This window comes from Heterodontus francisci, chromosome 13, assembly GCF_036365525.1.
Source record: "Heterodontus francisci isolate sHetFra1 chromosome 13, sHetFra1.hap1, whole genome shotgun sequence".
Classification (NCBI taxonomy): domain Eukaryota; kingdom Metazoa; phylum Chordata; class Chondrichthyes; order Heterodontiformes; family Heterodontidae; genus Heterodontus; species Heterodontus francisci.
In genome coordinates, this window is record NC_090383.1 from 70,309,634 (window position 1) to 70,336,999 (window position 27,366).

Sequence of the window (27,366 nt, forward strand, 5' to 3'; positions counted from 1 at the left end):
AAATTGGTGGTATAGTGGACAGTGAAGAAAGTTATCTAAGGTTACAACAGCATATAGATCAACTGGGAAAGTGGGCAAGGGAGTGGCAAATGGAATTTAATGCAGACAAGTGTGAAGTGATGCATTTTGGGAAGTTAAACCAGACCAGGACATATACAGTGAATGTCAGGACCCTGGGGAGTGTTGTTGAGCAGAGAGACCTTGGGGTGCAAGTACATAGTTCCCTGAAAGTGGCAACACAGGTAGACAGGTTGGTGAAGAAAGCATATGGCATGCTTGCCTTCATTGGCCGAGGCATTGAGTACAAGAGTTGGACGTAATGTTACAGTTGTACATAACGTTGGTTCGGCCGTATTTGGAGTACTGTGTGCAGTTCTGGTCGCCGCACTACAGGAAAGATGTGATTAAGCTAGAGTGGGTGTAGAAAAGATTCACCAGGATGTTGCCTGGTTTGGAGGGCTTGAGTTATAAAGAGAGATTGGATAGGCTGGGTCTGTTTTCCCTGCAGCAAAGGAGGCTGAGAGGGGACATGATAGAGGTATATAAAATTATGAGAGGCATAGATAGGATAGATAGCTAGAGTCTGTTTCCCATGGTAGGGGTGACTAAAACTAGAGGGCATAGATTTAAGGTGAGAGGGAGGAGGTTTAAAGGCATCTAAGGGGTACATTTTTCACACAAAGAATAGTGGGTATCTGGAATGAGCTGCCTGAGGAGGTGGTGGAGGCAGGAACAGTCGCAACATTTAAGAGGCATTTGGACAGGTACTTGAATGAGCAAGGCATAGAGGGATATGGAATTAATGCAGGCAGGTGGGATTAGTATAGATAGGCATTATGGTCGGCATGGACGCGGTGGGCCAAAGGGCCTGTTTCTATGCTGTACGACTCTATGACTCTCGGCCATTTTTCCAGAAGGGGCGGTGGCGGGGAGAATGCAGGGAGGTGGGGGGGAGGGAGCGGCGGCATGACTACTGACCTGCAAGCAGCAGGAAGCCAATTAAGGGGGTTAAATGACCACTTAAGGCTTATTGTCAGAGGCATTTTTCAGTTGACCTCTGGGGACTAGGCCAGCTGCCTGGATTCCGCCTCCATAATGGCGGCTCAGCTGCTGAGGGTATTTTTCATTTAAAAGTTGAAAAAGTTGGAGAGAGGGCACCTCAAAATAGCAGTGGCCTCTTTCTTACTTGAAAATGCAGCCTTCTGTTCTTCAGCGCTGGAGGGCCTCCTATTGGCCCTCCAGCTTCATGAGCTCATCCGCTGTCCTTAATTGGATGGTGAGCCCACCTTCTGGCCACTAATTGGCCAATTGGGGAAAATGTTCCCCACACAGTGCGGGGTTGCGACTCCCATTTAACCCTGTCATCAGGGTCCCAAACGAAAACCCAAAATCCTGCCCACAGCATCTGTTTCCAAATGTATGACACCTAGCTCTACCTCACCACCAGCTCTCTCAACCCCTCCAATATCTCGAAATGGCAGACAGCTGATCTGACATCCAGTACCGGATGAGCAGTGATTTCCTCGAACTAAATATTGGCAAGGCCAACGCAATGTTCTTCAGATCTCATCACAAATTCTGTCACCTAGCCGCTGACTCCATCAATCTCTCTGGCAATGGTCTGAGGCTGAACCTGATGATTTATAACCTCGGTGTCATATTTAACCTTGAGATGAGTTTCCTTGCCTGTTTCCACCTTCATAACGTCACCTGACTGTGCCTCTGCCTCAGCTCAAGTGATGCTGAAACCCTCATCCATGCCTTGTTACCTCTAGATTTGTTTATTCCAACAAATTCCTAATGGGCCTCCCATGTTCTACCCTCCTCAAACTTGCGGTCATCCAAAACTCTCAGCCCATGTCCTAACCTTTGCCAAGTCCCAGTCACCTTATCACCCCTGTGCTTACTGACCTACATTGGCTCCCGGTAAGCACTGCCTTGATTTTATGATTCTCATCCTTGTTTTCAAAGCCCCCATGGCATTGCCGCTCCCTACATCTGTAATGTCTTCTAGCCCCACAACCCTCCAAGATATCTCTGCTCCTCTAATTCTGACTTCTTGTGCATCCTGATTTTAATCGCTCCACCATTGGTGACCATGCCTTCTACTGCCAAGACCCTAAGCTCTGAAACCTCTCCGACTCTCAACATCTCTTTCCTCCTTGAAAATAATCCTTAAAACCTACCCAAACTTTTTTAACCAAACTTTTGGTCATGTGCCATAATATCTCCTTGTGCAGCTCGGTGTCAAATTTTGTTTTATAATGCTCCTCTTTAGTGCCTTGGGATGTTTTATTACATTGAAGGTGCTATGTAAATATCTTTTGTTCTTTGTTGTTGAAAAGTACCACATCCCTCCATCAACATAAGTTGTAGCCTTTGGAATATAAATCACAGTTTTATTTTCAAAGGGCAGGATTTTTAGGCCCTGCTGGGAACGAAGGCGGGTGGGAGCTAAAAATAGCCCCGCTGGCTGGCATGCCAGTTGCCTGGCTCCATCCCACACATGGGCCATTTTTGTGCAGGTGTGATGGGGAAGGTGGGGCAGAGCTACCCTCATGCATGTGGTTTATTAAGGGCCTCTTAAGGCCAATTAAAGAAGGTTGACTGAGATTTTCCAGTCAGCTTCCAGGTTCTCACAGGCCAGGTGGGGGCCAGTTTAGGTGCCTGGAGCCGGCTTCCCAGCAGCAGACTTGGGGGTCAGTGCTCCAGGCAGGCTTAGAGGCCCTCCCTGCATGCCTGGACGCTGCAGCAGCTGTCGGCTGCCTTGTAGAGGGGTTCCCCCTGACAGTGGTCGCCCGGCTGCAAAACCCATTTTATAAATTTAAATATTCAAAAAAGTTGGAGAGTGCCTCCATCTTGAAGCGCCCTCTCCCTTACTTACCTGCCATTAGCTGCTCCTTTCCAGCTGGAAGGCCTCTGATTAGCCATCCAGCTTCGAGAGCCCACCTGCAGTCCTTAATTGGACAGCAAGCCACCCTCTGGCCATTAATTGGCTGCCCTGGGGAAAACTACAAAATGTGACTGTTTTGCACACAGTGCGGGCTTCTGACCACATTTCAGCCTGATGGCGGAGTTCAGAAGCCTACAGGGAATAACCTGCCCAAAGCCTGCAAATTATAATTTTGTGCATCTCAAGGAGTCCAATTTGACTTTGCTTGGTGATACTTTGGCCAGCCATACCTCCTTAATTTACAGTCCCTCAGATCTCACAGCAGGACCTTTTGGTAAGAATAAGGGACCTGAGGAGCAGCCTTCCCTGGTCTCCTCTCCATTCCTGTGGTTGCTGCAACCTAAAAAAACTAAGTGAAGTTCATCCATTCTGACCACTGCTGGGGTCTCTTTAATTGGACATCCTTCCTTTGATAGATCTGGCGCATGATCCCACCCGCACCTTGGCAAAGCTTGCTGGAGATTCGAGTGGGTTCTTGACCTGCTAATGGTCCCGTTTTGCCGTTTCTGCACGGATCATCAGTTGAAAATTCCACGCGTGCAGTTTATAGGAATCTATGTTTAAATAAATTTAACAAGGCAGCATTTCTGCTCCTTTACACCAGTAATATCAGCGCAATCCAGGCTAAATTGGAGGCACCAGAGCACAAGATCATGGAATTTTAAATATAACTAAGTTTTGCTCCAAACTAATTTTCCACAATCGATTCCACTGGTTTAAAATTCAATTTGCTGGATCCGGTCCCACCCATGAACTGCCCACACACCCAGGTTGAAATTGCAAGATTCTGCCTTGATTAGGGAAGGCTATATAAATTGCATTCATTTTCTTAGGTGCACAGGCACGAGTGGGTGTATTTAAAAAAAAAAATTCATATCAAAAAAGATTTAATTTACTATAAAACTGACTTTTTTTATTCGTTCATGGGATGTGGGTGCCGCTGGCTAGGCCAGCATTTATTGCACATCCTAATTGGCCTTTAGAAGGTGGTGGTGAGCAGCTTTCTTGAACCGCTGCAGTCTATGTGGGGTAGGTACACACAGAGTGCTATTAGGAAGGGAGTTCCAGGATTTTGACCCAGAGACAGTGAAGGAATGGTGATATAGATCCAGGTCAGGATGGTGTGGCTTGGAGGGGAACTTGCAGGTGGTGATGTTTCCATGCATTTGCTGCCCTTGTCCTTCTAGGTGGTAGAGGTCGCGGGTTTGGAAGGTGCTGTCGAAGGAGGCTTGGTGTGTTACTGCAGTGCATCTTGTAGATGGTACATTGCTGCCACTGTGCATCGGTGGTGGAGGGAGTGAATGTTGAAGGTGGTGGATGGGTTGCCAATCAACTGGGCTGCTTTGTCTTGGATGGTGTTGAGCTTCTTGAATGTTGTTGGAATTGCACTCAACAAGGCAAGTGGGGAATATTCCATCACACTCCTGACCTGTCCCTTGTAGATGGTGGACAGGCTTTGGGGAGTGAGGAGGTGAGTTACTTGCTGCAGAATATCCAGCCTCTGACCTGCTGTTGTAGTCACAGTATTTAAATGGCTACTCCAGTTCAGTTTCTGGTCAATGGTAACCCCCAGGACATTGATGGTGGGGGATTCAGTGATGATAATGCTGTTGAATGTCGAGGGAAGGTGGTTAGAGTCTCTATTGTTAGTATTGGTCGTTGCCTAACACTTGTGTGGTGCAAATATTACTTGTCACTTACCAGCCCAACCCTGAATGTTACCCAGGACTTGCTGCATGCAGGAAGGGACTGCCTCAGATCTGAGGAATTGCAAATGGCACTGAACACTGTGCAATCATCAGTGAACATTGCCACTTCTGACCTTATGATGGAGGGAAGGTCATTAATGAAACAGTTGAAGATGGTTGGGCCTAGGACACTACCCTGAGGAGCTGCTGCAGTGACGTCCTGGGTCTGAGATGATCGGCCTCCAATAATCACAGTTATCTTCCATTATGCTACGTATATCTCCAACTGGTGGAGATTTTCCCCCTGATTCCCATTGACTTCAATTTTGCTTGGGCTCCCAGATGCCACTGTTGGTCAAATGCTGCTCACCTCTGGAATTCAGCTCTTTTCTCCATGTTTGGAGCAAGGCTGTAATGAGGTCTGGAGCCAAGTGGCCGTGGCAGAACCCAAACTATTCATGACACAAGATTTTATTTTCATGTTCTGCCTGTGATTATTGCTAGTGTTTGGTTGTGGTTGTTTTTTTTTCCAGCATTACTTCATAATGGTTTGAACTCCACTAACAACTATTACAAATTCACTTTTTATTCAAACTCACTGATCAGTGACAGGGAGAATAAAAAAGAACTACCCAGTTATAAAATGCTGCTAGACACCAAAGGAAATTAATTAATCACTAGTTCATGGTCTTTTATTCATTCTGATTCATTCTTTCAGATTCTTCTCTTTACTCTCATCAGTCTGATGGTGATTTTAATCCTAGCTGCTCAGCAGAAACCAGGTGGATGGGCATTTAAAATCGCCGAGGTCACTCACCCGGCTGGGAGCTGACTGGTTGGCATTTTAATCTTCTCAACCGAACAGTCATCAAGAACACCTGATCAAATGCTGAGGCATGATGACGGGTAGGAAGTTGGTGAGCAGAAATTAAATGAGGACCAGAAGTTCAAATACTTTGTGCCTCACTCTGGGCCAAAACTCTGGTGAGTTTCTAACTCACCCACAAATAAAGGACACAGATTTAAAATTGGACCAATGGTTGATTTTCAGTCTCGGGTAGGAGGAAGGCCGAGTGAACGGCAGGCCCGTGCATGAGTGTTAGCAGGCAGGCCTTGTTGATTTTAACATCCGGGGCTGATAAGGATGCTGCTTGTTGACTTCCCGACTTAAATGGCCATCAAAATCAGGCAGTTCCATGTCCCACTGGAATGGTCTCTGGCAGAATGTAATTGGATCCGAGGAGCTCGGTAGCAGAATCATGGTTAGGAGAGAGGGGAAGCTTAGGGCTGGAGAGGCCCAAAGTTTCCTTGTGGGGTCCAGAGGAGTAATCCTGCTCTTTCTGATTCAAAAGGAAACTTAGAATTTTTTTTAAATCTTACCTTACTGTGACTCTTTGGACACTTGAAGCAGCTTTAGCCTGGTGAGGAAGTCACCACTGGTTCCCTGTTCAGATTTCAGCTAAAAATAGCAGTTGGGCCTTGATGATGCCATATCGCATATTTAAAGATGGATCCTGTTAATTTCTCATGGGAGTCTTTGTCACCTCCAATTCAAATTTGCAGTTGATCAGATCGTGGGAATGGAATCAGTCATGTTCCGCCATTCCATTTTAACTGTTCTACTGCCCAGTTTCCGCTGAGTGAGGATAGTTAAAATTGACCCATTAGCTTTTTTTAACCATTCTCCTTCCAAATGATATCTTACATTATCTCTCTACAACTGTTCAGTTGCTCCTCTTACTGTTATTTCTCCCAAGCCGTCCACCTCCTTCTCACATTTGTTTGTTGACTGCTCTCCATCCCACACTTCTCTCTCTATTCCTTTCCCTCCCACTCAGTTTGTCTCCTTATTGCACCACCATCTAGTCCTTCTCTAACTTCTGTCTTAGTATCTATTCTCACCATTTCCTCACCCAGCATTTTCTTCTTCTCTGGGTTGCTCCTGTCCATGATTCTCTCCCTTAAAATATGTTCCTCTTCACCGCTTTATTGTGAAATTGCATGTAGCTTTCTCACTCAGTAACATTTACGAGCAAAAAAGGTGTGTCTCAAGCCTTGGTTTATCTAGCATTTCTTCCCACTGACCTTTTCCCCAATTTATTTTCCATTTCTTGTTGTCTCCTGGTCTGACTTGCATATACACTGAAAAGACAGTGAAGGCACATTGAGTGCCAGGTGACCTGTATTCAAGATAGAAAGTGCTGGAAATAGTCAGCAGGTCTGGCAGTATCTGTGGCGAAAGAAGTAGAGTTAACGTTTCAGGTCAGCGACCTTTCATCAGAACTGGCAAAGGTTAGAAATGTAATAGGTTTTAAGCAAATAAAGTGGGGGTGGGGGAAAAGAGAACAAAAGGGAAGGTGTGTGATAGGACAGAGGGCCGGAGAGATTAACTGACTAGAAGGTCATGAGGCAAAGGCAAAAAAGCTAATGGTGTGGTGAAAGAGAGCATTAGTGCAGAAGGAGTGTTAATGATAGAATAATGAGCCAGCCCTAGCCAAAAACTCAAACGTCAAAAAAAAAAGTAGGCAGGCACATGGTAAAAAACAAAAAAAAGGAACAAAATAAATAAAAATAAAAAGGGCCAGTCATGCTCTGAAATTATTGAACCCAATATTCAGTCCAGTAGGCTGTAGCGTACCTAATCGTAAAATAAGGTGCTGTTCCTCTATCTTGTGTTGATGTTCACTGGACTAATGCAGCAGGTCCAGGACAGAGATGTGGTCATGAGAGAAGGGTGGGGGTGGGGGTGTTGAAATGGCAAGTGACCGGAGGCTCGGGGTAATGTTTTTGGACTGATTGGAGGTGTTCTGCAAAGCAGTCACCCAAGCTGCGTTTGGTCTTCCCATTGGAGAGGAGACCGCAATCTGAGCAGTGAATACAGTATACTAAATTGAAAAAACTACAAATAAATTGCTGCTTCACCTGAAAGGAGTCTTTGGGGGCTTGGATAGTGAGGAGAAAGGAGGTAAAAGGGCAGGTATTACACCTCCTGCGATTGCATGGGGAGGTGTCGTGGGAAGGGCCAAATTGTCGGGGGTGATGAAAGAGTGGACCAGGGTGTCACGGAGGGAACGAGCCCTTCGGAATGCTGATGGGGAGGGGAGGGGAAGATGCGTTTGGTGATGACATCACTCTGGAGGTGGCGGAAATGGTGGAGGATGATCCTTTGGATGTGGAGGCTGGTGGTGTGGAAAGTGAGGACAAGGGGAACCCTGTTGCAGTTCTGGGAGGGAGTGAAAGGGTGAAGGTAGAGGTGTGGGAAATGGGTTGGACATGGTTGAGGGCCCTGTCAACCACAGTGAGGGGGAATCCTCGGTAGAGGAAAATGGAGGACATATCAAAAGCGCTGTTGTGGAAGATTCCCCCTCCCCCTCCCACCCTGACCTACCTTCAGCCTGGTTTCAGTCCTGCTTCTCGGTCTCTGGTCACTGCAGCTACAGCAGCAGCCACCACCTCTATGGTGGTGGCTGCTGCTGCCCGTCTCTAAATGGCCGGCAACTGTGCAAGGCCGGGACTTCCAGCAATGGGGTCCTAAATCCTGTGGAAGGCCCACCGCTGTCCAGTTAAGTGCCTAATTGGCACTAAATTCGGTGGGCCTTCCAGAAAAGAAGGAACGCAGGGATCTCAGTGTCAGTTTCCCCCGACATCGAGATCCCCACTGATTCCCCCTGTATCGCCATTGAGGTCTCCCTATGATCTACCTGCCAAATTCCCATTGGGATTGTTTAAATATATTTAAATCAGGACTTAGGGCATTGGAGTGACTAAATCCCAAAAGTTATGCTCACAGTGAGATATATCAGTTGTTAGTAACAGCTGAGACATGTGGAAGTGATTTATTGTGGAGCCTGAAGACAGGAGAAACTTTAAACACTGATTAATGGAACAGTGGCGCAGAGGTTAGCACTGCAGCCTCACAGCTCCAGTGACCCGGGTTCAATTCTGGGTACTGCCTGTGTGGAGTTTGCAAGTTCTCTCTGTGTCTGCGTGGGTTTCCTCCGGATGCTCCGGTTTCCTCCCACATGCCAAAGACTTGCAGGTTGATAGGTAAATTCGCCATTAGTAATTGCCCCTAGTATAGGTAGGTGGTAGGGAAATATAGGGACAAGTGGGGATGTGATAGGAATATGGAATTAGTGTAGGATTAATATAAATGGGTGGTTGATGGTCGGCACAGACTCGGTGGGCCGAAGGGCCTGTTTCAGTGCTGTATCTCTAAACTAAACTAAACTAAAATAGAGCTTTTCTTTTCTTTGTTTTCCATATGAACAGAACTACACTTGCCTCTAACAGCCGAAAGACCTGTGTGGCCACAGGAATAATTTTGTCCCCATCCATATCGAGGGCCGAAGGGCCTGTACTGCGCTGTAATGTTCTATGTTCTATATATTAAGAAGTCTGAGTACCATGCATGTAATTCTTAATGAGAATTTCTTTGTTTGCAGATATGATTGAGGTTAGCAATAGAACAGAAAAGAAATGAGACAGCATATGAGAAAGATGCACCATATAATATATTACCACCTCCTACCAATGCAAAATTTTGCAGGCCAAACATATCTTTAGTGAGGAGCTTTGCAAGAAAAGAGTTCTTTTGGGCCTCCTTATCTCGAGAGACAATGGATACGCGCCTGGAGGTGGTCAGTGGTTTGTGAAGCAGCGCCTGGAGTGGCTATAAAGGCCAATTCTGGAGTGACAGGCTCTTCCACAGGTGCTGCAGAGAAATTTGTTTGTTGGGGCTGTTGCACAGTTGGCTCTCCCCTTGCGCCTCTCTTTTTTCCTGCCAACTACTAAGTCTCTTCGACTCGCCACAATTTAGCCCTGTCTTTATGGCTGCCCGCCAGCTCTGGCGAATGCTGGCAACTGACTCCCACGACTTGTGATCAATGTCACACGATTTCATGTCGCGTTTGCAGACGTCTTTATAACGGAGATATGGACGGCCGGTGGGTCTGATACCAGTGGCGAGCTCGCTGTACAATGTGTCTTTGGGGATCCTGCCATCTTCCATGCGGCTCACATGGCCAAGCCATCTCAAGCGCCGCTGACTCAGTAGTGTGTATAAGCTGGGGATGTTGGCCGCTTCAAGGACTTCTGTGTTGGAGATATAGTCCTGCCACCTGATGCCAAGCATTCTCCGAAGGCAGCGAAGATGGAATGAATTGAGACGTCGCTCTTGGCTGGCATACGTTGTCCAGGCCTCGCTGCCGTAGAGCAAGGTACTGAGGACACAGGCCTGATACACTCGGACTTTTGTGTTCCGTGTCAGTGCGCCATTTTCCCACACTCTCTTGGCCAGTCTGAACATAGCAGTGGAAGCCTTACCCATGCGCTTGTTGATTTCTGCATCTAGAGACAGGTTACTGGTGATAGTTGAGCCTAGGTAGGTGAACTCTTGAACCACTTCCAGAGCGTGGTCGCCAATATTGATGGATGGAGCATTTCTGACATCCTGCCCCATGATGTTCGTTTTCTTGAGGCTGATGGTTAGGCCAAATTCATTGCAGGCAGACGCAAACCTGTCGATGAGACTCTGCAGGCATTCTTCAGTGTGAGATGTTAAAGCAGCATCGTCAGCAAAGAGGAGTTCTCTGATGAGGACTTTCCGTACTTTGGACTTCGCTCTTAGACGGGCAAGGTTGAACAACCTGCCCCCTGATCTTGTGTGGAGGAAAATTCCTTCTTCAGAGGATTTGAACGCATGATAGCCCTTTCCTATCCTGAGTGGTGTGAAACAGGGCTGTGTTCTCGCACCCACACTTTTTGGGATTTTCTTCTCCCTGCTGCTTTCACAAGAAAAGAGTATACATCCTCAAAAAGATAGTAGGAGAGCTGAATAAAAATAGAAATTGCCGGAAATACTCAGCAGGTCTGGCGGCATCTGTTGAATGTGAAACAGAGTTAATGTTTCAAGTCGATGACCTTTCATCAGAACTGGGAAAAGTTTGTGAAAGCGGGAGGATTGGTAAAAGAACAAAAGGGAAGATCTGTGATAGGGTAGAAGACACAAAAGATTAAATGACAAATGTTTCATGGTGCAGGGCCAAAGGTAGTGGTCATCACACTTCAGGAAGGATGTGAGGGTCCTTGAGAGGGTGCAGAGGAGATTTACCAGAATGGTTCCAGTGATGGAGGATTTTAGTTAGAAGTTTAGGTTGGAAAAACTGTTTGCTCTCCTTAGAACAAAAGGGATTGAAGTGAAATTTAATAGAAGTGTACAAGATTATGGCAGGCTTAGATAAGTTAGACAAGGAAAAGCTGTTCCCATTAACAAATGGTACTAGGACTAGAGGACACAGATTGAAAGTTTTGGGCAAAAGATACAGAGGGAAAATATAAGGAAGCACTTTTTTACACAGTGGGTGGTAATGACATGGAACTCATTGCCCACAAGGGTGGTGGAAACAGAAACAATCAATTACTCCAAGAAGAAGTTGAATGGCCACCTGAGAGAAATAGACTTGCAGGGCTATCAGGATTGAGCTACAGGGTTGGATTTTACCTTTGGAGGACGGGAATTCACCACCGACGTAAAAGTCGGTGGCGAACCCGCTTTCGCCTAGGCTGGGGATCCGTCCCGCATTTTACGGGTCCCCGGGCTTTAATTGTCCCGAGGCGGAACTTCCACCTGCTTGAAGGAGGAAGTCCCGCGTCAGTGAGCTGTGAGCCAATCAGCAGGCCTGCAGCTTAGTACCAGCAGCGCCATTGGGAGCAGTGGCCACTGCTGGGACTGCAGCCCAGCTGACAACATGGAGCCAGGAGGGAAGGTAAGTTAGGTGTGCCTCACCAGGGAGATTGGCCGTGCCCTGGTAAGGGTAGGGTGGTAGTTTGAGGGAGGGGGGGATATCTTGGGTCCCTCAATCAGGCACCCTGTCCTCGACTGCCAGGGCATCCCCCCGGCACTCGGAAAGGCCGGCAGCTAGCGCTGGGTGGCCGTTCACGCCCACAGCATGCCTGTTTACCACGGGTAAAGTGCCTGTGGAGGTGGCTGAGGGCCCTTCAGGGCTTTGATTGGCCTTGAGTGGGTAGGCTGTTTCCTCCACCACCCCCACCCCCAACCACCTGACCGCCATAAAGTTGACCGGAGGGGGGAGCGGAGTGGGAAGTCCTCCCAGAGCCTCCCACACAATTTTACGCCACCCCCATCTGCCCCCAAGCCACCATCCGACCCTGTGGACGGCATAAAATTCAGCCCAGGGAGTGGGACTGACAGCATAGCTCCATGGAGAGCAGGCAAGGACGCAATTGGCTGAATGGTCTCCTTCTGTGCTGTAAATACTCTATGACTCTAAAGATGTATCTAGAGGAGATGTGAATAGCAGAATCATGAACAACTGCCATCTGAAAGCAAAAAAAATGAAAAAAGAGAAAGAAACAAGAGAGAAAAAACAAAACTGGCGAGGAAAAAGGAGACAAAATGGGGACAGAGGTTACGATCCAAATTTTTTAAAATTCTTGCTTGGGATATGGGCATCACTGGCAAGGCCAGCATTTGTTGTCAATCCCTACTTGCCCTTGACAAGTGAATGCCTTGCTCAGCCATTTCAGAGGGCAGTTAAGAGTCAATCGACGGGCCGAATGGCCTACTCCTCTTCCCATTTTCTGTGTTTCTGTGTCAACCACATTGCTGTGGGTCTGGACTCACAAGTAGGCCAGGCTAGGTAAGCACAGCAGATTTCCTTGTGGCACAGTGGCGCAGTGATTAGCACCGCAGCCTCACAGCTCCAACGACCCGGGTTCAATTCTGGGTACTGCCTGTGCGGAGTTTGCAAGTTCTCCCTGTGTCTGCGTGGGTTTCCTTCGGGTGCTCCGGTTTCCTCCCACATGCCAAAGACTTGCAGGTTGATAGGTAAATTGGCCATTATAAATTGCCCCGAGTATAGGTCGGTGGTAGGGAAAATATAGGGGCAGGTGGGGATGTGGTAGGAATATGGAATTAGTGTAGGATTAGTATAAATGGGTGGTTGATGGTCGGCACAGACTCGGTGGGCCGAAGGGCCTGTTTCAGTGCTGTATCTCTAAACTAAACTAAACTGAAGGACATTAGTGAACCAGATGTGTTTTTATGACAATCAGTGATAGTTTCATGGCACCATTACTGAGACGAGCTTTCAATTCCAGATTTTTTAATTGCACTAGTTGCCATGATGGGTTTTGATCCTGTGTATCCAGGGAATTAGCCTGGGCCTCTGGATTACTAGTTCAGTGATATGACCACTACTCTACCGTCAACAAATCAATGTTGAGGCCGTAAGGTGCCCAGCGGAAAATGAGGTGCTGTTCTTTGAGCTTGTGTTGAGCTTTATTGGAACACTGCGGGAGGCCGAGGAAAGAGAGGTCAGAGTGGGAGCAAGAGGGAGAATTAAAATGACAGGCAACTAGGAGTTCGGGGTCATACTTGCAGACTGAGCGGAGAGCTGTGTTAGCTGCTGCAAACTACCTGCCAAAATCAACTGCCTGGACAACATAGTCTGTGGTTGTGAAATTACTTTTGCTACTGGCCCATTTATAGAATCTATATCATATTACTATGTCATATAGTGCAATCTAGGCATGCTGGTAACTGACACAAATTTCAGGAAAACTATGACATTTATCCTATTTGGCATGACAGCAAGGTCAACACATGATTGGGCCAAAGGGCTTAGTTTTTCGGCCCCAATGGGGACAGGCATGGAGGCGGGCAGGCGCATAAATTCGTGCTGCCAGTCGGCAATCCAGCTCCCCAGCTCCATTCTGCCCCCAGGCCATTTTCCCGGCGGTGGGCTGAGCGACAGGTAGCCAATTGACCTCATTAAAGGCCTTTTAAGGAATATTGTTGGAGGCCAACTGGAATTTTCTAGTCGTCCTCCAGGTCCCTGGAGGCTTCGGGGAACAGTGCAGTTGCCTGGAGGTGGCCTTCCGGCGGCAGACCAGAGTGGCCAGCACTCTAGGCAGGCTTAGAGGCCCTCCCTGCCTGCCTGGTTTCAGCTGCAGCCACAGGCCACCTTGCGGAGGGGCTCCCCCTCCACAGTGGTGGCCTGACTGCTAAGGGAATTTTTTATTTTAAAGTTAAAAAAAGTTGGAGAGAGGGCACCTCAAAATGGTGGTGCCCTCTCTCTTACTTACGTGAAAAGGTAGCCTGTTGCTTCTTCAGTGCTGAAGGTCCTCCTATTTGCCCTGCAGATTTGAGATCCTGCCTCTTGTACTTAATTGGCCAATTTTGGGAAAATCAATGTTGGGTGACTGTTCCCCATGCAATGTGAACTTCTGACTCCCATTTGACCATGACGGCAGGCTTCAGCAGCCCACGGGGGAAAAGCCTGTCCATAGCATTTTATTGTGTTGCAGAAATCCTCAGAGTGCAGAGTACAATAGATGGAACCCATGTAGCATTGCAAACTCCTACAAATAACCCTCTCAACTTAATGAAAGGACTACCATTCAATCCATGTCCAGATTATGTGACAACATGCATAGAATCCTCCATATCAATACAAGATTTGCTGCATGTTGCCACAATACCTTCATCCTGATGAATTCTGACATCCTTGAGCTCTTCAAGGAAGCTAAAGCAAAGTGATGGCTTGTGGGTGACAAAGTGGATAGTGATGTCTCTAAGAATTGCAAGAACTATCAGGGTCTTAAAGAGGTGCTTTTGGTGCCTTGATAGAACAATAGGGCTTTGCAATACACTCCTTGTAGGTACTATGCATAGTTATAACTTCTTGTACCCCACAAAATTTGCTATCTTGGGCACTGAGTTCCTGAGACGGTGATACTAGCTTCTTTGGAAGCAGATGAGCATCAGGAGAACAATTATTCATGAGACTGCTCAATGAAGGCTGCAAGAGGCATCAGAACTAGAATTATCAATGAAGAGTTCTCATCTATTCAACACAGCCTACCTTTGCCATTACACCTTCATGCCCAAACTCACATACATTACCAACTCCATCAACCTCGTACCTATCCTAGAACATAACATCACATCTGACTTCTTTGGCCCTATTTGACCACGTAAGTCTAAATCATCCGATTAAATAAGCAAGCTTGAAGTATCCCCTTTCCTGTATCTCTGTTAACATTAATCATGAAATAAGTGTTAATTCTCCTTCATTACAAGGAACTCAGAAGTGAGTCTAAGCCATTTCACCCTTGGCTGCCTTTCTTTCTCTGATCTGACCCTTCTGGATATAACATGAAGGCCAGTATTGCATGATGTGGTTGGCTGCTCTTGTGTTCCAAAAAACTCTTGGCATTGAGGTGGCCCTCCTCTTATGGTAGCTTGATCCTGCAAGGTGGCTGCTGTTGGCTGCATGTCTGAAGCTTCTGCCTGGACAGCTTGGTACTGCCTCCTCAGTGTCACTTGAGTCAAGGCCGAATGTTTGGCGTATGCTGCTGTCCTGAGAAATGGTAGCAAAATTCCAGTCACCAGCATTTTACTGCTTTATTGGCTGGTTTAATGGCAACCACCAAATTCTGAAAGCCTTCAGAGACTTTGACCTGTACTTCCATGGAGGAGAAATCACTGACTGGTCCCTGGACAATCTGAAAGAAGGGCTGACACAAATGCCAATGCGACTGCTTCTTTGATGACTGCCATGAGGAATAAGCTTTCCAAATGTTCTTGCAAATGAGGGCAGTCTCAACTGTTCGTTGCTGCACTTTCGCAGATACTCACCTCAAAGTTTCACTCAATGTCAGCTGTGGATGAGTTGGTAGCACTTCTTCTTCTGAGTTAGAAGTTTGTGGGTTCAAGTTCCCCTTCCAGGACTTGAGCATGAAAGTCAAAGCTGACACTCCAGTGCAGCACTGAAGGAGTGCTGCACTGTTGCAGGTGCTGCCTTTCAAATGAGCTGTTAAAACAGTCTGCTCTCTCAGGTGGAAGTGAAAGATCCTGTGGCACTGTTCCAAAGAATAGCAGGGCAGTTGTTCCTGGGGTCCTGGCAAGGTTTATCCCTCAATCAACATCACTAAAACAGATTATCTGGTCATTATAGCTTTGCTGTTTTGTGGAAGCATGTTGTGTGCCATGTTTCCTACATTACAACAGTGACGACACTTCAGAATTACTTCATTGCCTGTGAAGCACTTTGGGATGTCTGGTGGTCATGAAAGGTATTAAATAAATGTAATTCTTTTTTTGAATCTACTTGCAATGTTCCAATTACATGCTTTTCAGGTGTGTGCCAGTGAGGTTTGTGGTACATGACTTCAAATTCATGGGCAACCTTCTCCTCCGTCTCCATTGGGAAGATGACACATCCTTAACCACAATCTGTGAATCACCTAGATGCCACAATCTCACCCACCCCCAACTGATGGCATCTTAGAGAACAAGTGATGTAGGATGCCCTCAAGGGGTTTGGGGCAGGAAAACATGGGCAGGATCATACTCCAGGGCCATCCTGTGGTTTATGGTTATCATCAGACTTTTATTCATCACCATTATCATTGTTATTATTTTTCCACAAGGAATAGATTTCTGTTCTCTTCCTCCTCCTCGTTATCATTATCTCAGCATCATCTTTCTCTGTCCACTATTGTGATGATTCTTCAGGAAAGGACGATCAACAATATATGAAGCCTAGCTGATCATTACCCCTGTGGGATGAAAGAGACAGAGAAGATGTTAGAAACCTTTGGCTGTCTGTCATGTTATAGGGATGTGGTGACTGCATCGGTATGTCCCGACCAATCTGCAGCTTGAACTATTCCACTACTCTCACAATCTCCCACAACTAGAGCAAAGTGCCTCTCCAATAGGCCAGTGACCTCTTCCATGCAGAAGCTGAGATCTTTAATGTTGGCAATGCCTGCTCTGCCAACTACTCATAAGCATTGTGTGCAGGTTTCTCTGGTAACAAGATTAAATCGTTATGTTTTGGCTGGCATTCTAGGGATGTCTCAGATGACATCAGACAGCTGAAGTTATAGGCCTCATCGTACTTCTGCATTAAAGTGAAGGTTCTGTGTGTAGGTAATTACTGCTAGGAGTGATGGCAACACACTTTAAGGTACCAACTTAGTGAACTCCTTTATCAAAGTGCATTATGAAAACTTACTGCTGGTTGGATTAATTTTGGAGTATGAAGAATCTCCTGCTACCCACGGTACCCAAGGAAAAAAAGGAACAGTGACCTTTTCAAGTCATTGAACTTTATCAGGCACTGATTTGCATTTCTGTGGGTGAAGAAGCTAATATTCAGTGCCAATGCCACTTTTCTCTGCATGTCATGCAAGAGATTTTTTGAGGCTTTCTCCCATGGGCAGCAGCAGTCTTTCTCATTTCATCCAGGAGTATTTGTAAATTTCAGAGCATGACAGGCCCCCCATTTTACTTTTATTTTTAGTTATTTTTTCTTTTCTACATTTTTTACAATTTTTTTTTAATGTTTATTTCATTTCATCTTAGTTTGTTCAGTTTGCTTACCCACTGTTTTTTTTTCATGTTTGTACTTGCTGCTGTTCAATCTTTAGTCCGTTAACACCCTATCTGTACTAATGCTTTGTCTTTCAACACACCATTAACATATTGTTTGCCTTTGCTCCATGACCTTTTGGTCAGCTATGTGGCCTTGTCCAATCTACACCTTCTCCTTTGTTATCTCTTGCCCCACCCTCGCCTCACTTGCTTATAACCTGTGACATTTCTAATATTTGCCAGTTCCGAAGAAGGGTCACTGACCCGAAACGTTAACTCTGCTTCTCTTTCCACAGATGCTGCCAGACATGCTGAGTGGTTCCAGCATTTCTTGTTTTTATTTCAGATTTCCAGCATCCGCAGTATTTTGCTTTTATTTTAGTATTTGTAAATTGGTCTGACATGCTCTTCATTGCCCCTTTCCAATGTCCTGCTCCCTCCTTTGGGCACCTCTGCCAGGACCTCAACCTGAAAACATGCTTTAGAAGGGGAATGAAATCTTGCATGAGCAGTTACCTCAGTCTTGGAATATGTTCTGTACATATCTGCTGCTCCTGCAGCTTGTTGCTGCAATCTCCATCACTTCCAGCCTTTTGTCATGCAAAACTGTCATGCAAATTTCCACCCACCCTCCTCAAGTATAGTGGTTCTATTTTACATTGGAATTGTGATATTGAAATGCCAGTCAGGTGAGGCTATATTCTTTGGTGGGGTCAACTTTGGAAACTCTGTCGCCCTGTGGATTTCTGAGACCATTGAATTCATAAGAACATTGAGGTAATTAATAGATTTCCATTTGAATTGCGTTAGCTTCATCAAGAAATTGTGACAATATTTACAGCCATCCCGCCTCAGAATCATTCTTTGGATAATCTTCCATTGTGTTGTTGTAGCATTTGTATTATCCTGATGGTAGTTCATCTTTTTTTCCCCCTGGAGAGTATTTCTGTGGTTTGTACAAAGTGAACTGAAAATGAAATATAATGAAATGCTGGAAATATAGGGCTGAATTTTACCAGCCCCTCGAAGCCGTGGATCGTGACAGGAGTTCGATAAGATTCTGCGGGGAGAGGCCGGCCTCGACCCCCGCATCCAGAAGGACCCGCCGCATATTACGGGAGGCGGAGGGACCTTGGTGCGGCCCCCCCTGCCACATGGCGATAGACCCTTCGTCTGAATATTTAAATTAACATTAATGATATTTAAATAAACACCTGCAGGCAGCAGCTGTCCCGTGCCAATTTTATGGTCACCATTCATGCTTCGTGCACTTTCAGAATCCGTATGGAATTCCGAGGCGAGAACCTGGTGGGGAGTGGGGAGGAATAAATGTATCAGTGGGGAAGCAGAGAAATCAATTTTTATTAAATGTGAGGATGGTGGGAAGAGGATGAAGAGCAAAAGTTAGAAGGTTGGAGGGGAAGTTTGGGTAGGGAAAAAGGCAAGTATTGGGCAATGAAATAACCATTGGGGGGGTTGGGGAAGGGCCTCGCATCTTTATTATTTGTTAATAAAAAATTCCAAATAAATGTACCTTAATAATTAAAATTAATTGTAAGGGCTTAAAGCCCTTTAAAAATGGCGGCGGTGCCTGCTCGGTGGCACCGTACGTCATTGCCAGGGACGCAGCGGCTGCCCCCTCTACGTCGTCGTGGGTGGCCGCTCTGCCCCCTCTATTTAAACAAGCCTCCGTGTGTAATATCACGGGGCTCCTAGGTGACACTTCCGTGTCAGAAGGCTGCTGAGTTCAAAGCATGCAGGCCTGGAGCGTGGCACGCTAATAAAATTCAGGCCGTAGAGTAGATCACTGATCATCTGAAAGGGAAAGATAGGTTCATCTTTTGGTTTAAACCCATCAGCGGAACTCCCTTCTCAGAACTGCAGAGTTCTGATGAAGGATCCCACCATCGCTCTCTTTTAGATTTTCATTTCCCTGCTGTGCATTTCAAGCATTTTCTGTGCTTTTCTTGAAAAAAATCAACATTCCAACATTGGTGATGTTTCTTTTTATATGAAAATTATGTTCTCTTAAGGTAGACATTGTAAAATAGCCAACATGGGATATCAATTTAATATATCCTATTATTTCTTGATAATGAAGACACTGTGCTTTCCTCTCTCAGTGCATGTTTTTCTTAATTGAAGCCATTTTGTCTTCAACAAGTGTAATATTGCTTAAAGCTAGCTTCTTGAAGAATTCAATCTTTAACCATATTATTTCACTTGTAGGTTGTGTATAAAAACAATGATGTTCGTTTGGAATTATCACGACTCGCAAAACAAGGAGATCGCAAGATGAAGATTCACGGAATGGTGGCCTTCAAATGTGAAAACGTTGCAACACTAGATCCAATTACATTTGAAACCCCTGAATCCTTTATCTCGCTACCAAAGTGGAATGCTAAAAAAACAGGCTCCATTTCATTTGACTTTCGCACTACTGAGCCAAATGGACTGATTCTTTTTAGTCACGGCAAGCCACGACACCAAAAAGATGCCAAAAACCCCCGAATAGTAAAGGTGGACTTCTTTGCTATTGAAATGCTTGATGGACACTTGTACCTTCTGCTAGACATGGGATCTGGTGCTATTAAAACAAAAGCCACTCAAAGGAAGGTGAATGATGGAGACTGGTACCACGTGGACTTTCAGAGAGATGGACGATCAGGTGAGACTTTTTAACCTTATCAGTTACTTTTTTAAAAAGCCATTAAATCCAGTGGGAGTGAGGAGGAATGGCCAGAAAGTAGCCTGAGATCAGGTTCCACCTTGGCCTCGACCTTGCCCGAGAGTTTCCTATAGTCTGATTTGGAGTTGGAACCTGTGCCCACCCCAAATAAGGCCCAAGCCTGGGAGTTCCCATGACCCGAGCTGGGATATGCAATTTGATGAAGCATTAACTGGTACAACCAAAAGCAAGAGAAGCACTGTCTTCAGAAGAGGCGGGCAGTGGAGATCACATTGAGTGTGACCTGAAGAGGAAATTAGTGAAAATGTGAAATTTTCTGAGTTGTGGGCGGAGTCTGACATTGTGGAGGGCTGGGGGATTGGGCGGTCGGGGGGTTGGGGAACGAACATTCGCTGCCAAATCACTAATGCCACATTTTTCAGACTGCTGAAGATGTGCTTATCCATAGTAGCATGGGAATCCTCCAGTTGCATGCAACTGAGATGATGGACCACTGGCCCCCACAGACTGGCAATTGTGGAGGTTACTGCTGTTGAGATTCTGAGGTGACTGCCAGGATTGCATCTCCATGGAATTTACACTCCCAAGAATTTTAGAAAATAGTCAAGGTTATTACTTAACTTCTTGCATTCTTTTGAGCTTGTGTTGCCTAAATGAAAGCAGTCACACTTGACAGTGCATAGTAGACATTTTTATGAGATATGTTGTCCATTACTTGCAATGGTTTCCAGTATTTTTGTGAAAATATCCATGTTTCCCTTGGGTTTGTATTCACAGGACAATAAAATGAGCATTAAAAACAAGTTAAGCAGCTGAGATCCAATTAAAGAGAGCGTTGCAATCAGTGCTCTGTCATAATTTTAGACGATTAGGGAATAATCCAATTTTAATATACCTTTAATTAGTCCATTTTTTAATATTTCTGTTTAAAAAGTTGGGTATCAAAATTAGCTGATCTCATCCAAGACCTTGTTTAAAGAGATTCATGCTCATGTTTGGTATTTAGTAACCTGACTGGAAGTGCACATGTGTACCTATGAAGTGAGAACAGGATGGGTCTGGCTGCGATTCTCAATTGATAATATAATTGAGTGAATTAATTTGGAAGAGGTACAATGCCACAATGTGAAGGAGCAGAGTTAATAATAGTCAAAGCAGTCATTCATTCAGGATTCTTCAGCAATCTTACATTTTTAGTTGCACCTATTGATTCATTCTGCCTCACATTTCTGAGTTAATTCATTCCTTCTGGCAACTTCCCCAAATGTATCAATAGTATCAATAGTATTATAGGTTTAAGCAAAAGTATTCATAAAATGTTAACAGAAAGACATCCTCAAAAGGAAATTATAGGGCCTTCTAATGGCTGAGTGAGATCATTGCATTGAGTTGTTAAGCTGGACAGACCAGGAAAGTCCCAAGTTTGATTCCAGGTTGTACTAGATTAGCTGATTTCCACCCAGGCCCCTGGTGAGAGAGGTTCCTGCTTATAATCATATCCAGTTCCCTTACTGGAAGCCTGCATGCTTGCAAGTTAGGGACAGAGATTTGGGCCAGCTAGCACTCATAGTCAAGCCTCACATGTTGATTTTTAAAAAAAATTGAAAATGCCCTAACAACTTTAATGAGGTTCCAGAAGACAAATAATGGATTCTAAGGATGACTTCTCCTCTTTAAACCTATTTTTATATCATTTTGCAACTTGCAGATTGAAAAATGTACATGAAGAATCACAAATTGTTTAAAACTGGAACGACAAGAGTTTACTTTTGGACAACAGTTATTAATGCACAAGGCTCAGTGAAATTGGTAGTATCTGCTGTCTTTTTTTCTCCCACCATTTAGATTTACTCTGTGTTACACATCTTACAAAGGTAAAGTGATCAGGCAAATCACCTGTTTGGAGATCTCTGTCACTGTTAGTTCAGAAGCAGATGGCAGGAACTGCACAAGAGCAGCCAGTTCAGCTCACCATCTGATTCTGTCCTCTCTCTGTGGAAAGTGCCTCACATCTGACTGCCACCTTTATTTGAAGGGCTAAGATTATAAGCTCACTGTAATTTGCCACTTGAAGGCAGAGTATAGTGGTGCACAACAAAACATTGTCTGCCATGCTGAATAGATTTTACCCCCTAATTTTCTTCCTCCTCCCAGCCCATCAGCAACACTTGTACTTTTAAAAAGGCTTGAAAAAATATTAGAATAGCTTGACCTTAATCTTTTCCACAAGAAACATACTTTTGGCCAGATCAGGCCAAAGAACAGGAAAAAAGGGGAAGATATACACTTGGCTGAATTTTTACCCCTTTGCATTCCCCATTTTTTCCTGGGAGTGTGAAGCTGAGCCTGTGCCTGGACGTTGACAGGAACAGCATACTTTGAGGGAGCTGCTTCTGTCCAGCAATAAGTTGCAGGTTGGGATCAGGAAACCCTGCCCCATAATTTCTTATGTTACTTAGAAACGTCTCAAGATGCTGTACATACAATTTATTTCTCTTATATAGAATTAGCTATGTTGTATAGGCATGTACAACAACCAGAAGATGAATCGTTTGTTGTTGATGTTGTTTAAGGGGGGATTGCTGCCCAAGGTATCTTGTGATCTCAACCACTGCCATGGAAAACAAACAGCCGAAGCCATGTTTGAACTTCTCATTAAAGGACCAGTCCTTCACCAATATAACAATGCTGCGGTGTGGTGTCAGCATAGATAGTGTGCCCAAGTCCTTTTGTGCAGTTTGAATTGATAGAGCTGGATTCTAACTTTCACTGCGAAAGAAAAATAGTAGTTGTGAATCAGCTGGCCATTATACACAAAGAACAAAGAACAATACAGCACAGGAACAGGCCATTCGGCCCTCCAAGCCTGCGCCGATCTTGATGCCTGTCTAAATTAAAACCTTCTGCACTTCCGGGGTCCATATCCCTCTATTCCCATCCTATTCATGTATTTGTCAAGATGCCTCTTAAAAGTCGCTATCGTACCTGCTTCCACCACCTCCCCCGGCAGCAAGTTCCAGGCACTCACCACCCTCTGTGTAAAGAACTTGCCTCGCACATCCCCTCTAAACTTCGCCCCTCGCACCTTAAACCTATGTCCCATAGTAACTGACTCTTACACCCTGGGAAAAAGCTTCTGACTAACCACTCTGTCCATGCCACTCATAACTTTGTAAACCTCTATCATATCACCCCTCCATTTCCATCGTTCCAGTGAAAACAATCAGAGTTTATCCAACCTCTCCTCATAGCTAATACCCTCCAGACCAGGCAACATCCTGGTAAATCTTTTCTGTACCCTCTCCAAAGCCTCCACATCCTTCTGGTAGTGTGGCGACCAGAATTGCACGCAATATCCCAAGTGTGGCCTAACTAAGGTTCTGTACAGCTGCAGCATGACTTGCCAATTTTTATATTCTATGCCTCGACCGATGAAGGCAAGCATGCCGTACGCCTTCTTGACTACCTTATCCACCTGCGTTGCCACTTTCAGTGACCTGTGGACCTGTACGCCCAGATCTCTCTGCCTGTCAATACTCCTAAGGGTTCTGCCATTTACTGTATACTTCCCACCTGCATTAGACCTTCCAAAATATATTACCTCACATTTGTCCAGATTAAACTCCATCTCCCATTTCTCCGCCCAAGTCTCCAACCGATCTATATCCCGCTGTATCCTCTGACAATCCTCATCATTATCCGCAGCTCCACCAACCTTTGTGTCGTCCGCAAACTTACTAATCAGACCAGCTACATTTTCCTCCAAATCATTTATATATACTAAAAACAGCAAAGGTCCCAGCACTGATCCCTGTGGAAAACCACAAGTCACAGCCCTCCATTCAGAAAAGCACCCTTCCACTGCTACCCTCTGTCTTCTATGACCGAGCCAGTTCCGTATCCATCTTGCCAGCTCACCTCTGATCCCGTGTGACTTCACCTTTTGTACCAGTCTGCCAGAGGGACCTTGTCAAAGGCTTGACTGAAGTCCAAGTAGACAACATCCACTGCCCTTCCTTCATCAATCATCTTCGTCACTTCCTCAAAACACCCGATCAAGTTAGTGAGACACGACCTCCCCTTCACAAAACCATGCTGCCTCTCGCTAATAAGTTCATTTGTTTCCAAATTGGAGTAAATCCTGTCCCGAAGAATCCTCTCTAATAATTTCCCTACCACTAACGTAAACTCACCGGCCTGTAATTTCCTGGATTATCCTTGCTACCCTTCTTAAACAAAGGAACAACATTGGCTATTCTCCAGTCCTCTGGGACCTCACCTGTAGCCAATGAGGGTAACAAGATTTCTGTCAAGGCCCCAGCAATTTCCTCCCTTGCCTCCCTCAGTATTCTGGGGTAGATCCCATCAGGCCCTGGGGACTTATCTACCTTAATGCTTTGCAAGACGCCCAACACCTCCTCTTTTTGATAACAACATGACCCAGACTATTTACACTCCCTTCCCTGGACTCATCATCCACCAAGTCCTTCTCTTTGGTGAATACTGATGCAAAGTACTCATTTAGTACCTCACCCATTTCCTCTGGCTCCACGCATAGATTCCCTCCTCTGTCCTTGAGTGGGCCAACCCTTTCCTTGGCTACCCTCTTGCTCTTTATATACGTATAAAAAGCCTTGGGATTCTCCTTAACCCTGTTTGCCAATGACTTTTCATGACCCCTTTTAGCCCTCCTGACTCCTTGCTTAAGTTCCTTCCTACTTTCTTTATATTCCTCAAGGGCTTCAACTGTTCCCAGCCTTCCAGCCCTTATGAATGCTTCCTTTTTCTTTTTGACTAGGCTCACAATATCCCTCGTTATCCAAGGTTCCCGAAACTTGCCAAACTTATCCTTCTTCCTCACAGGAACATGCCGGTCCTGGATTCTAATCAACTGACGTTTGAAGGACTCCCACATGTCAGATGTTGATTTACCCTCAAACAGCCGCCCCCAATCTAAATTCTTCAGTTCCTTCCTAATATTGTTATAATTAGCCTTCCCCCAATTTAGCACTTTCACCCGAGGACTATTCTTATCCACAAGTACCTTAAAACTTATGGAATTATGGTCACTGTTCCTGAAATGTTCCCCTACTGAGACACATTCCCCAATACCAGGTCCAGTACGGTCCCTTCCCTAGTTGGACTATCTGCATACTGTTTCAAGAAGCCCTCCTGGATGCTCCTTACAAATTCTGCCCCATCCAAGCCCCTAGCCCCAAGTGAGTCCCAGTCAATATAGGAGAAGTTAAAATCACCCACCACTACAACCCTGTTGCTTTTACATCTTTCCAAAATCTGTCTACATATCTGCTCCTCTACCTCCCGCTGGCTATTGGGAGGCCTGTAGTAAACCCCCAACATCGTGACTGCACCCTTCCTAATTCCTGAGCTCTACCCATATTGCCTCGCTGCATTAACCCTCCGAGGTGCCCTCCCGCAGTACAGCTGTGATATTCTCCTTCACCAGTAACGCAACTCCCCCACCCCTTTTACATCCCCCTCTATCCCGCCTGAAGCTTCTAAATCCTGGAACATTTAGCTGCCAATCCTGTCCTTGCCTCAACCAAGTCTCTGTAATAGCAACAACATCATAGTTCCAAGTACTAATCCAAGCTCTAAGTTCATCTGCCTGACCTGTTATACTTCTCGCATTGAAACAAATGCACTTCAGACCACCAGTCCCGCTGTGCTCAGCAACATCTCCCTGCCTGCTCTTCCTCTTAGTCTTACTTGCCTTATTTACTAGTTCTCCCTCAGTGAGCTTTGAAAAGTAATTTTTCAATCATATGAAGACACTTAAGCCTTCTCAAAACCTACTTACTCAACCTTGCCTTTGGTCATCTCTCTCCAGTGGCCCAATCATGCTTAATGGCCCAGAATTTCTTGGATCACATTTCCCATGATGTAACACTAAAATTTATACACACTTTTTTTGCCAATCTTGCTGATGGCACCTTTCCTGGCCATCACTTTAGCATACCCGAACATAAAAGCTGACATAAAACAAGAGGAAATCAGAATAAACAATCAGGGTCCAATGAAAACATGAAACATGAGACCTTCTCTTATCTTATTGATGTCATGAAAATTAAAGTTCAAAGTCATCAAACTATCATTTATACACTGCAAGTTTAGGAAACTGCAACTGTCGAGGTTTTTCTTTTTCATGTCAGATTCTGATAACATAAAAAATTCAAAGATATATCAATTACAGTGCAGATCTCAGTAAGGAGAAATCTTTAAAAATGCTTTAAAAAAAACTGTAAAATGTCAGAAATAGTGCCTTATGGTCTTGCTGCCCTTAACATTTTAGGCAAAAATTTATGCCCATTCAGAATTAGCATAAATTCAGGATATTGACATTCTCTTGTCTTTTGCAAGGGCCAAGTAGGGCCTGGCAGATACAAATCAGCAGCTGTGCAAATAATCTCAGAAATTTGCGCATTGCTATGTTGTCAAACTAGAGTAAATCAGTTACATGTAAATTTCTTTGCAAAATGAGCACAGCGTTGCTCTTATGGCATAGTTGCATCAAAACATTCCAGGAAATTCCAGGCTGGTGTCCAGTATCAGTGCTCCTTGAACCATGGGATGTTTTTCTATATTGAAGGCCAGTTTGTTGCTTTCCATACATACTTAGGTTTAATAGTTTTGACAGTAAATACTGTTGACAGAGGGACGAGCAGTGATGGTACCTTCTCTCTGCAGTGGACAGGCCTTTGCTGGGGCAAGATGCATTCTAATGCTTAGTCTCCCACGTGTGGTAATGGAGGCAAAAAGGGTGATGAACAAAGGAAATTTTTGATTGTAATACACAATATCTACATAAATACAGTACATTGTATATTTATCTGTACTCTTGCATCTTTACATGAAATTTTGCAGAAGACAAACCACTGTATTAGAGCATTTAATCTTCACAGAGTAACTGAAAAACAAATAGCAGATGCTGTGACCTCTAATAGCAAGGCTAGATCTATTGTGAATTACAAGCATCATTCCTTCTGTAAGTACAGAGCATCATACCCCAAGATGACAGTGCAACAGAAAACTCTGCATTTAACTAATGGCACAGACTATTAGAGTTTGTTGGAAAACTCAGGACATTTTAATTAAGGTCTTAAAATGTTCAAAGCTTATAAAACCACTAACTATGCCCTAAAACATATAATGTAGATGGACCTTCAAAATAGTATTAGATTTAGACATTTTTCACACTTTATTCCACATCTGCAACACTCAAGAATAAAATATACTGATTACATTTTATAATGAAATCGAATTCTAAAAATTATTTTTTCTTGAAGGAACTGATAAGTTCAGTGAATAATCCTGAAATGCAGCTGCAACAATTTGAAATGTACATTTAGGTTAAAATTGCAAGGAAATTATTACCACACGAGAGTCCAGAAGGCCCGGTGCCAGGGTTTGGGACATCTGCTCAGGGCTGGAGAAGAACTTACAGTGGGAGAGGGAAGATCCAGTCATCGTGGTCCATGTAGGTACCAATGACATAGGCTGGACAAGGAAAGAGGTTCTGCATAGTCAGTATGAGGAGCTAGGTACCAAATTAAGATGCAGAACCCCAAAGGTAATAATCTCTGGATTATTACCTGAGCCACGTGCAAAT

At 44.9% G+C, this 27,366-nt stretch overlaps 1 protein-coding gene across 13 annotated transcripts in view; it reads left to right on the forward strand.

The window, feature by feature from the left end:
- The window catches only part of nrxn1a (neurexin 1a), a 2,153,831-nt gene that overhangs the window by 1,018,320 nt on the left and 1,108,145 nt on the right, over positions 1–27,366 (forward strand). For all 13 annotated transcript variants that reach the window (XM_068044956.1, XM_068044955.1, XM_068044958.1 and 10 more), the window contains one exon: positions 19,277–19,715. In XM_068044956.1, the coding sequence (XP_067901057.1) occupies positions 19,277–19,715 (439 nt within the window). The remainder of the gene's footprint in view (positions 1–19,276; positions 19,716–27,366) is intronic.